General features: G+C 41.7%; 2 protein-coding genes across 9 annotated transcripts in view; one reads left to right on the plus strand and one right to left on the minus strand.

The window, feature by feature from the left end:
• The first annotated feature begins 5536 nt into the window (after positions 1 to 5536).
• Positions 5537 to 9307, plus strand: LOC139418184 (potassium inwardly rectifying channel subfamily J member 15). The gene is made up of 2 exons (XM_071167448.1): positions 5537 to 5750; positions 6295 to 9307. Exon 2 carries the CDS (start codon positions 6361 to 6363, stop codon positions 7381 to 7383), a length of 1023 nt encoding a protein of 340 aa, XP_071023549.1. The 5' UTR covers positions 5537 to 5750; positions 6295 to 6360; the 3' UTR covers positions 7384 to 9307.
• A 278-nt stretch (positions 9308 to 9585) lies between these two features.
• Positions 9586 to 12600, minus strand: part of LOC139418183 (transcriptional regulator Erg-like) — a 75315-nt gene continuing 72300 nt past the window's right edge. For 4 of the 8 annotated variants that reach the window (XM_071167443.1, XM_071167439.1, XM_071167445.1 and 1 more), the window contains 4 exons: positions 12336 to 12392; positions 12193 to 12240; positions 11856 to 11918; positions 9586 to 11688 (listed from right to left, as the gene is read on the minus strand). In XM_071167443.1, coding sequence (XP_071023544.1) covers positions 11168 to 11688; positions 11856 to 11918; positions 12193 to 12240; positions 12336 to 12392 — 689 coding nt within the window. In that variant the 3' untranslated portion in view covers positions 9586 to 11167. The remainder of the gene's footprint in view (positions 11689 to 11855; positions 11919 to 12192; positions 12241 to 12335; positions 12393 to 12600) is intronic. The other 4 variants (XM_071167441.1, XM_071167446.1, XM_071167447.1 and 1 more) reach the window with 1 other exon arrangement.

Raw genomic sequence — 12600 nt, forward strand, 5'->3', positions numbered from 1 at the left:
TCCAACCAGAAACCGTGAACCACCGCATTCAACCATGGAAAGAGGTTGTGGAATATGGCCGAATATAAACAGTGTAGTTATTCCCTCCGCAAGGCAATCAAACAAGTGAAATGTCGGTATAGGGACAAAATGGAGTCGCAATGTTGTATTCTATGTTTGTATTTCTGTGTTTGGCCTGGTATGATTCCCAATCAGAGGCAGCTGTTTATCGTTGTCTCTGATTGAGAACCATACTTAGGCAGCCTGTTTTCCCACTATGATTTGAATGAGTGAATTGCATGAGAATTATGTGGAAATTACGGACTATTACGGACTACAAAAAGAAAACCAGCCACGTCACGAACCCCGACGTCTTGCTTCCTGTCACATCCTGACCTTAGTTCCTTTTTTATGTCTCTGTTTTAGTTTAGTCAGGGCATGAGTTGGGATGGGCATTCTATGTTTTGTATTCTATGTTTGTATTTCTGTGTTTGGCCTGGTATGGTTCCCAATCAGAGGCAGCTGTTTATCGTTGTCTCTGATTGAGAACCATACTTAGGCAGCCTGTTTTCCCACTATGATTTGTGGGTAGTTGCTTTCTGTCTATGTATGTAGTTTACCAGACGGAACTGTTTCGGTTGGTCTTTTGTTACTTTGTATTTTTTGTGTTCAGTTCAGTTGAATAAAATGACGAACACTTACCACGCTGCATATTGGTCCGATCCTTCCTACTCCTCCTCAAAAGAGGAAGGAAACTGTTACACTTCCAGACAAGCTAAACACCTTCTTTGCCCGCTTTGAGGATAATACAGTGACACCGACGCAGCCCGCTACCAAGCACTGCAGCCCCCCCCCCCCCCCTCCGTGGCCGAAGTGAGTAAGACATTTAAACGTGTTAACCCTCACAAGGCTGCTGGCCCAGACGGTGTGTTTATGGACATATTCAATCGCTCCCTATCCCAGTCTGCTGTCCCCACATGCTTCATTGTGGCCACCATTGTTCCTGTACCAAAGAAGGTAAAGATAACTGAACAAAATAACTATTGCCCCGTGGCACTCACTTCTGTCATCATGAAGTGCTTTGAGAGACTAGTCAAGGATTATATCGCCTCCACCCTACCTGCCACCCTAGAACCACTTCAATTTGCATACCGCCCCATCAGGTCCACAGACAATGCAATCGCCATCACACTGCACACTGTCCTATCCCATCTGGATAGTAAGTTAACATGCACATAGTTTGGAGTCATTAAAACTCATTTTTCAACCACTCCACACATTTCCTGTTAACAAACTATAGTTTTGGCAAGTCGGTTAGGACATCTACTTTGTGCATGAATCAAGTCATTTTCCCAACAATTGTTTACAGACAGATTATTTCACTTATAATTCACTGTATCACAATTCCAGTGGGTCAGAAGTTTACATACACTAAGTTGACTGTGCCTTTAAACAGCTTGGAAACAGCTTGGAAAATTCCAGAAAAGGAGGTCATGGCTTTAGAAGCTTCTGATAGGCTAATTGACATCATTTGAGTCAACTGGAGGTGTACCTGTGGATGTATTTCAAGACCTACCTTCAAACTCAGCACCCCTTTGCTTGACATCAAGGGGAAATCAAAAGAAATCAGCCAGGACCTCAGAAAAATAATTGTAGACCTCTACATGTCTGGTTCATCCTTGGGAGCAATTTCTAAATGCCTGAAGGTACCACGTTCATCTGTACAAACAATAGTATGCAAGTATAAACACCATGGGAACACACAGCCTTCATACCGCTCAGAAAAGAGATGCGTTCTGTCTCCAAGAGATTAATGTACTTTTGTGCGAAAAGTGTAAATCAATCCCAGATCAACAGCAAAGGACCTTGTGAAGATGCTGGAGGTACAAACAGCTACAAAATATCAGCAAGGAAGAAGCCATTGTTCCAAACCGCCATAAAAAAAGCCAGACTATGGTTTGCAACTGCACATGGGGACAAAGATCCCACTTCTTGGAGAAATGTCCTCTGGTCTGATGAAACAAAAATAGAACTGTTTGGCCATAATTACCATCGTTATGTTTGGAGGAAAAAGGGGGCAGCTTGCAAGCCGAAGAACACCCTCCCAACCGTGAAGCACGGGTGTAGCAGCATCATGTTGTGGGGGTGCTTTACTGCAGGAGGGACTGGTGCACTTCACAAAATAGATGGTGTCATGAGGGAGGAAAATTATGTGTATATTGAAGCAACAGCTCAAGACATCAGTCAGGAAGTTAAAGCTTGGTCGCAAATGGGTCTTCCAAATGAACAATGACCCCAAGCATGCTTCCAAAGTTGTGGCTAAATGGCTGAAGGACAACAGTGTCAAGGTATTAGAGTGGCCATCACAAAGCCCTGACCTCAAGCCTATATGAAATTTGTGGGCAGAACTGAAAAAGTGTGTGCGAGCAAGGAAGCCTACAAACTTGACTCAGTTACACCAGCTCTGTCAGGAGGAATGGGCCAAAATTCACCCAATTTATTGTGGGAAGCTTGTGGAAGGCTACCCAAAAGGTTTGACTTCTGACCCACTGGGAATGTGATGAAAGAAAGAAAAGCTGAAATAAATCATTCTCTCTACAAATTATTCTGATATTTCACATTCTTAAAATAAAGTGGTGATCCTAATTGACCTAAGACAGGGAATTTTTTACTAGGATTAAATGTTAGTAATTGTGAAAGACTGAGTTCAAATGTATTTGGCTAAGGTGTATGTAAACATCCGACTTCAACTGTATATATTTGAATGGGAAGAGACTGTCACTGGCAGACATGGTTACAGAACCAACAACAATATTTAGTATCCCCTGCTTGTGAAGGAAAGCACATGAGCTAATTATAATACACAAAGTCAGCAAAACAATGAAATCATTCTGTCATTTCCTAAAATTATGAATAAGATACTAATGACATAGGCCTACACCACATGACCAAAAGTATGTGGACACCTGCTCGTCTACGATCTCATTCCAAATTCATGGCGGCTGCTCGGCCATTGAAACCCATTTCATGAAGCTCTCGATGAACACTTATTCTGCTGATGTTGTTTCCAGAGGCCGTTTGGAACTCGCTAGTGAGTGTTGCAACCGAGGACAGACCATTTTCACGCGCTACACGCTTCAGCACTCGGCGGTCCCGCGGCTAAGCTGTTGTTGCTCCTAAATGTTTCCTCTTCACCATAACAATAACAGCACTTACAGTTGACCTGCTCTAGCAGGGTAAAAATTTGACTAACTAACTTGTTGGAAAAGTGACATCCTCAGACGGTGAAACGTTGAAAGTCACTGAGCTATTCAGTAAGGCCATTCTACTGCCAATTTTTGGCTATGGAGTTTGCATAGCTGTGTGCTCGATTTTATACACCTGTCAGCAACAGGTGTGGCTGAAATAGCAAAATCCACTCATTTGAAGGGGTTTCCACATACTTTTGAATATATAGTGTATATAAGCAATATAACAATTGAGATGTACAAACAATGGCATAAGGGAATGATGAGCTGATAAGAGGCATGCCGTAATTTCGAATAAGACATTAATGAGTGAGCTAAGATAGACGTCTTGAGATGGTTTGGGATAAATTGGACCACAGAGTGAAGAAAAAGTAGCCAACAAGTGCTCAGCATGTGTGGGAACTCCTTCAAGACTGTTGGAAAAGCATTCCTCATGAAGCTGGTTGAGAGAATGCCAAGTGCGTGAAAAGCTGTCGTCAAGGCAAATTGTGGCTACTTTGAAGAATCTCAAATCTCAAATATATTTTGATTTGTTTATCACTTTTTGGGTTACTACATGATTCCATATGCGTTATTTCATAGTTTGTATGTCTTCACTATTATTCTACAATGTAGAAAATAGTAAAAAATAAAGAAAAACCCTTGAATGAGTAGGTGTGTCCAAACTTTTGACTGGTACTGTGTATACTATTTTATTTTTAGCTAAACAGGTGGGGCTTGAAAAAGGTAACATATCATATGTTCTGCAAATTCGTAAAATATTGTATATTTTGCAAATTCGTAACGAATATCATACAAATTGTAATCACAAATGAATAGACTTCTCAGGTTTACGTAGAGAATAATATGAAATGCTCCAAGACCAGGTTGCCCTTTCCCTCTCCACTCCACTCCCGTCCCCTCCCCTCCACCACACTGGGGAAGCAGGCTGATTTGTGAATTTAACAATTGGTTAAGATCAAGGCAGAAGGCTCCCTTTAACTTCTTTGTCTGGGCCAACTTATCTCCGCCGCTGACCTATAAAATAGATGTGAGGGCCGGCGGTGCGGCGCTCTACTGAGTGCCGACAAACTGACTTTCTCATTTAATGATCTATTCAGCTCTGCCCACTTAGATAAAGATACTCTTGCAAATGAATGTCTTTGCTTCAGGCCATGCCGACTGTGTGTGTGTGTGTGTGTGTGTGTGTGTGTGTGTGTGTGTGTGTGTGTGTGTGTGTGTGTGTGTGTGTGTGTGTGTGTGTGTGTGTGTGTGTGTGTGTGTGTGTGTGTGTGTGTGTGTGTGTGTGTGTGTGTGTGTGTGTGTGTGTGTGTGTGTGTGTGTGTGTACAGCCGCACAGGATGCATTAGCTATTAACTGTCTTTATAAATGTGTAACTGATCCTTAGTCATTGGTTGCATATCTCAAAGTGCAGGGTGCTTGGCTATGAAAGTTAATGAGGATAATGTCCCCACACACACACAGAAACATTAAGCCATTTCTGGCCTGATAGCTACTGAGCAGATAATAAAAGTGAAATAATTAAATTCAATATGAGTATGAATATGAATAGAATTAACATGTCAGTGAACCATACACTGACACTGAACCACACACTGACACAGATAAAAGGAAAAGCAGACACAAAACTGACAATATATCAAGGGCTTGACACCCTTCCACAGTCCAGTGTTCATATATCTTGGTAGCAGCAGCCCTCAGCTCAGTTAATGACAAACGCAAGGAGCTCTTATCTGCACATCTTGTAACTTAATCCAAGGTCACAGAGCAATGGTTACACAGAGGATTGCATTAAATCTGGAGAGACACTTCTTGTGTTTTCCAATTACACAGATTCCTCATTGGCTAGACATGGGTTATGGGTCCCCACTCCCTATTTCCCTACATACATGCGCTTTGCAAAACAATTGCTGTATTTTTTATGTGATGATTTTAGATATGGTGTGATTGTGACTTGACTTGCCATTTTATTAATTAAATAAATGTCATTATATTTAACCCAATTCCGTTGACAATTTTCCATTTGTCTTTAGCAACAACATCATACAGTATCTTCCCTTTCATTTTCTGGTCAATGATTTAGAATGTCTGACAGTACATAATTAGTCATTGGAGATAGTAAATCAGGGCGTGTGTATAAAGCAACAACAATCATATATGGAACTACAAAACAAACCATGAGGTCAGAGAAGGAAAAAAATGTGACAAGGAGCACTTGTTGCCATACCTACCCCTGGTTTGGTGGGGTAGATAGGTGGAGTTTGTCCTACACCTGAAATATAAGCTGACCTACAGGTAGCCAAGAACTCATTGAAGGAGTTTTCTTACTTCTCTCTCCTTTTTGTTCTCACAAACTGCCCTAAATATAATTATGCCAAAGTTCAATGTGCATAAGCAAGGGCAATAGAGGAGTGGGGACATTGTGGAACTCTCCAGGAAGGGTATTACAGCAGGTTCATGTTGCAGATTATAACTACTGAGAACAAGTGAAGCCACACACCTGAGAAGGCAATAACACTAAATGTGAGTATACACCTTCCTTGTATTTTTAAGATCTAGAGGGGTAAAAGTAATTTAATGACATAAGACATTCTACAACAAGTGTTGCTGCCTGCTGAGTTAATTTACTATTTTTGTACTTGCGGTGTCATGCTAACTGGCAAATAAAGAATCTTAGATTTACAACAATGTAATAGTTTTGCATATAATATTAAAGAGACCCTGTTTGAATGTACAGTGGGGAATACATACAGTATTACACAATATTTAGACATTTGAGGAAATGTTTTTGGCTCAGTGATGTACTATACATATGTCAACATCAGATGGAGGACATATCTAAAAGGTTAGTCACATATGCTCGTTGTGAAATTAGGTGTGTGGAGATATTTTATCAATCTCCTAATTCCTGGATTAAACCAACTAACTACCGTAGCTCCAGTGAGAATGTTCTTGTTACTGACATTTGTCCAAATGCCAGTTAATGCTTGAACTATTCCTGAACTGTGTTACCTACTGTGTCCTAGTTTGTTGCCATTGACTAACATTGTTACTTCTTCTTTTTCAGCCTCACTCCTTGCTATGCAAATAGGGTGACAAACTACCAACCAAAGAGAACACACTTAAGACCAAGATGACCACCAAGAAGGCAGATTTCCAGCGGAGGATTGTCTCCAAGGATGGACACAACCAAGTGCGCATTGACAATGTGGAGGGCATGGTAAAGCTCTATCTCCACGACATCTGGACCACGGTGGTGGACATGAAGTGGCGCTACAAGCTCACACTGTTCTCCTCCACCTTCGTCATGACCTGGTTCCTCTTTGGCGTAATCTTCTACTTCATCGGCATGGGCAACGGTGACTTCAAGGGTGAGCTGCTGTCCAACCACACACCGTGCATCATGAATGTTGAGACCCTTACCGGCGCCTTCCTCTTCTCCCTGGAGTCGCAGACCACCATTGGCTACGGTTTCCGCTACATTACCGACGAGTGTCCGCTGGCCATCTTCGTCCTGGTGGTCCAGCTTGTCACCACGGGCCTGGCTGAGATCTTCGTGACCGGGGCCTTCCTGGCCAAGCTGGCACGACCCAAGAAGCGGGCCGAGACTATCAAGTTCAGCCAGTCGGCGGTGATCTGCCGGCACGATGGCAAGCTATGTCTGATGGTGCGTGTGGCCAACATGAGGAAAAGCCTGCTGATCCAGTGCCAGCTGATTGGCAAGCTGCTTTCGCCCAACGTGACCGAGGAGGGCGAGAAGACTCTGATCCACCAGACAGCTGTGGACTTCTACATGGACTCATGCGGGGAGTGCCCCTTCCTAATCCTGCCCCTCACATTCTATCACGTGTTGGATGAGAGCAGCCCGCTGGTGGGGCTGACCGCTGAGAGGTTGCGGACGCGCGACTTTGAGCTGCTGGTCACCCTCAACGCCACCATGGAGTCCACGGCAGCCACGTGTCAGAGCCGCACATCGTTCGTTCCCCAGGAGATCCTGTGGGGCTACGAGTTCAAGCCCGTGCTCTTCAGCACCCCCAGTGGCCGGTACGTGGCCGACTTTAACTTCTTTGACAAGGTGCAGTTAAGCAGCGACCCGACACTCCTCAGCAACAACACAGAGAAGCTGAAACTGGAGGAGGTGTACAAGAAGGAATAAGGGAGGACACTCAAACATGTTGGACACACTGGTAAAGAACATGATACACTTTAATGGTTGTTTTACCATAGTTACTGTCTAGAAACAATTTGGAAATACACCCAGCTAGCAAATTTGGTTCCTTGGAAGTTGTGGGAACGTATGTTTTTGGTTTCACATTGGTTATGGGAACGAAGCCATATGTTTCCATAAGTTTCAAATTTGACCTGTTCTGGGAACATTTATTTTTAGGTTGCAGGAAGACCCTGAGAAAGTTTTACTCTGGTTCGTTTAAAGTTTTTCTGGGAGGTTTTATTAAACCTAAAACCTAGCTTATTTTGGGTTAATGTTTTTGAACTCCAAGCATTTCCTTAAGCATTAATCATGTGAACACATGCATTTTTTATTATGACACAGCATCAGTGGGATTTGAACCTTTGATCTTCTGTTCTCTATTCATGGAATTAGTCCACTGCGCCATCAAGAAGGAGCTAACATGGCATATGGCATTTTACACATACAAAGCTGTTAATTCTAGTATGCTCATACAGACCTAATTTCAAAGGAAACGAGAACTCATTAAGATCAGACGTGGCCAATTAGTGGCTGCAGCCAACACACCTGAACACACTTAACAAGATACAGGCTAGAGAGAGTTTTGTAGATGCTGAGAACAGAATGTATATGTTTTTAAATATCAATCTTAGAACATTCTCTAAACGTTACAAAAGTTTACTTGAGGATTTGGATAGAATGTATTCTTAACATTCTCTGGACATTTTGAGAACATGACTTTAAATATAACCATGAGGAAACCTGTAGGAAACATTATACTGAAGTCCTGAAATTCCCACAGAATAACATTGTTTCTTAATGTTCTTGGAACAATTCGATAATGTGACTTTGAACATGACCATGACCACATATTGACTCTGTACCGGTACCCCCTGTATATAGTCTCGCTATTGTTATTTTACCGCTGCTCTTTAATTACTTGTTCCTTTTATTTCTTATTGTTATTAATATTTTTTTTAACTGCATTGTTGGTTAGGGGTTTGTAAGTAAGTATTTCACTTTAAGGTCTACACCTGTTGCATTCGGTGCATCTGACTAATACAATTTGATTTGATTTGAGGAACTGCAATGCTGAAGTACTGAAATTCCCACAGAAGAACGTTGTTTCTTAACATTCTCTGAACTATTTGAGAACATTCCCAATGTCAAACCAGTTGGAGAACGTTTCTAGAACATTACCACCATTAAAATGAAATGTAACCATGTTTGAACTTTTAGGAAACGTTCTGTTAAAGTAATGAAATACCAAGAAAATAAGTTCCTTAAATGTGCTGAGAATGTTCCAAAGAAACTATCTTGCATCAATCCCAGAAAGGGATGTTGTTTCTAAAATAACCATAGGACAACCACACTCTCAACAAGCTCTAATAACCATATGGTTCTCAGAACGTTATGTGCTAGCTAGGCATAGTACAGAAATATATATGTTTGTATAACTCATAAACCTAATGAGTGAATGCTGACAAATGTACGCAAAAATAAATAATGTACCTGATCAGTGTGCATCTGGTCAGAGTACATTCATGTGCTGTGTACCGTATATTTGGCATATTGTTTGTATTTACAAGCTTTATAATAGGAGTATGTGGACATGCATTCAGAATAAGGACTGCGTCTCAGGTGCTGGTGTTTGTGAAATTTAATTTGTGGCAGTAACTGTTGCTGTATTAGAAAAAAATGATGGAGGATTCCAGGAAAACAGAACAAGATGTTGTTACTTTTTATCACGCAAGTTGTATATTTTAATGAATTATACATATTTCACTCAAAAGGTAGATGGGGATATAACAAAACTAGTTTGAGATAATGGCTGTGTAATGCTTAAAAGCTGTATTCCATCTGTATCTCTGAATAAACCATTGGCTTTCAAGAATATATGATCCATATACCATAATGAGATTGAAGGGATGTTTTATCTATAAAAAAGCTCTATAAGATTCCATTACCCCCATCCCACACTGCTCTACTCCTCATCTCTGTTGTTGTGGCAACACTCAGGGTAGAGCCAAAGGAGGTTTGTCGTTTGGTTGTTGGAACACATCGACTGTGTTGGGTCAAAATAATGGGGGCAACTCCTCTTTATACTGCATGCAGACAGGGCACAATAACACACAATCTGTCACCTTCCGAGACAAGAGAGGACAGCACTTTGGTTGAAGATACTTTATTAGAAATGACACAGTAGAAAATCTATCAAAGTATATCATTTTTATGGTCCCTTTAGTAAACAATCTCAGTATCTCAGTCCTGTTTCTCAGCTTACAAGGCTGGCAGCTTATAAGTGTTCTACCCAAGCCTGCATCCCATAAAATAATACTGAACAGGTCTGAAATGACTTGCCTGGCCGACACAATCAGTTTTATATTAGTATATATAGTTTATGTTGTAAACTGTTTACAGAGCATAAAGTTCAAAGGCCACAACTGCCTTCTTTAGTCTATTTCAATGACTTTTTTGTCACTATATCTATTATAAAAACATTGTCTGCGTCTTTGGCTGGCTGAGATCAACTCGTAGTGTATATATTGCATAAGTTATAAATGTATCATATAAAAAGAAATATAACACTGACTTGTATACTTCAATCTAACAAACGCACAGCGTTCGCGACTCAGAAAAACAATAATACAAAATTGGAACTTTGTAAAATCTCTTCAGCTGAACTGGGAGTTTCTGTGGTAAGTCACTGTGGTCAAGAAAACTCCTCCTCCCTTATAAAAAGATTTGAGGTCACACACAACATTTTACGAATCGTGCTTAATTCCAGTTTTTCAAAATTTCCAAAACACAGATTAATTGATTTCAAGGCACTCTCTTTAAGAATAACAGTCAAGTAAAACAATCTTCCCTTTACGTTCAATAATGCCATATGCACTACTATGTAGTATAATAATACTGATAAGACATAAGGCAGTTTATATCCAAAGGAATAATACTTCATTTTTCACATATTTCAGTGTCTTTCATGATCCGCCGTCCTCTCTGATGTTGCCCCACCTTTGTTCACAAACAGTCTGTGAGTACATGCATGGTCATGTGACATGACCATCTAGCACACATCTACCCAAGGTGTTTCCTGCTGGTGCTTGTTTCACAGTTTACTAAAGCCAAGTTTAGTACTCCTCCCTACTTCCTCTGAAGTACACACTCATCTGCCACACCACACCCTCTACACACTTACATCTTACTTATCTTGCCTCATCTTTACAGTCTTTGATATGTTTACTTCATTAAATAAGGTAGTTTAATAGTTTTAAAACATATATAATAAGTAACTGTTCATGCAGCTATTGTATTTTTGGGGTATATTTAGCGACCTTTATAAAAAGGACATGATCATGTTATATAGTCCACTGATAACTCCCTTTTAATTCTACTCAAAGACTTATCTTTCACTGTTCTCAGAAGCTACATGTCACACAATGCCCTTGCTCATAGTAACGTCCACTATTGCCCTTTTTACATTGACAGTTTTCCCTCCTATATCATCTTATAGCGACATGTCTGTAGCCCTCCTCTTAATCCTTTACAGAACCTTGAGTTCCCTCACCTTCTCATGCCCTAGACTTACACCAGTTACCCTACCTCTACCAAATTTCTTCATTATTGACCCTGCCCCTGTTTTTGTTTGGTTCTGACACTATCCAAACAGAAACCCTTTGTGTTTTCCCGTTTCTTCCCGTTTCGTCCTCCAGTTTTAGCATAGCAAGATGCCCTTCCCTTGGCAGGTCTAATAGTACGTGCCCAGGTGGGAGGGCATGTGAGCGCCTGGGTGCCGGGTGTTGGGGTAGATACCTCCAGTGGGAGAGTTCCAGTAGGGGTTGGGGCCAGCAAAGAAGCTGGAGGAGTTGACGGGTAGCGCTTGGGGGTGGGGCGTGACGAAGTTGACCTTCTGCTGGTGTGTATGGTAGGTGCTCATGTAAGACAGATCGGAGGGGTACTTGTACATGGAGGACTCTGGAGGGTGAGGCTGCAGGGCCTGGGCAATGCCGTGGAAGTCAAACTTGTAGGCGTAGCGCTTGCCGTGCACCTTGGTCATGATGTTCTTGTCGTAGTAGTAGCGCAAGGCACGGCTCAGCTTGTCGTAGTTCATGTTGGGCTTGCTCTTCCTCTCGCCCCAGCGCCTTGCCACCTCGTCAGGGTCGGTCATCTTGAACTCGCCATTGGTGCCCTCCCAGGTGATGCAGCCAGAGTTGGTGCTGTCTGACAGGAGCTCCAGCAGGAACTGCCACAACTGTATCTGTCCCGAGCCTGCAGGCAGAAAAGGTGTCAACACAGTTAAAATGACTAATACAGGCCGGGTTTCAAACCGCACTACGTCGACATCGCACTGCACTTCACTTTCAAAGGCAATTTCCTTGAAGATCACGATCGCATTCAGGGTAAACGCTGCGGATGTCAGCTCAAGCGTAAATTACCTTTAAAGCTCAAGAGTAGTGCGATGTCGGCGGATTGCGGTTTGTTTGAGTCCCGGCCAACGTCTGGACAGAGACAGGAAGTCAACAGGTGTAACAGTTACTTATACAGTCGGGACAGAGTCAAGGAATCAGCACGTAATTATTTATAATACAGTCTGGAGAGAGACAGGTGGTCATCACCATAACAACTACATACAGACATGTTACAGTCAAGACCACAACAACAACTTATTGCAACAGTCACCATCATATAAATGGTTCCTTTGTTAATGTATTTCTAAAATCTTACATTTTATCTAATGAAGTGATAATCACTCACACCATCCATAAAACTCACCGGGGTTTGCCAGCCTGCTGCTCGTGGGCCCCAGGATCTGGTAAGGATCTAAGAAGGGAAAAACATTCACATTAGTAGGAGAAAATATTTTATTCAGCTCAATCACCATCTATTTCAGAGTACTGTTCAAGCTAATATCTTACCTAGCTGAGGCCTCTGCTCCTCTGTTTTGGTGACAATGACTGGGGAGGGCTGGGAACCTTGAGGGATAAAGTTCCCAAAATATTAACAGGGGTTGGTTTCCTTGAGGGCAATGTTCCAAGTGTATACAGTGGAGAAATATATTATTATCTTGAGGTATACAATTTCCTGTTCTCTGATTCTGCCCAGCCTGTTTTGTTTACGTCTAGTCCACAGGCTTGTAAAGATGTACCCTCTTAAATTAATTGTGATGTACGTTGACACATT

Source organism: Oncorhynchus clarkii, chromosome 10 (genome assembly GCF_045791955.1).
Source record: "Oncorhynchus clarkii lewisi isolate Uvic-CL-2024 chromosome 10, UVic_Ocla_1.0, whole genome shotgun sequence".
Taxonomy (NCBI): domain Eukaryota; kingdom Metazoa; phylum Chordata; class Actinopteri; order Salmoniformes; family Salmonidae; genus Oncorhynchus; species Oncorhynchus clarkii.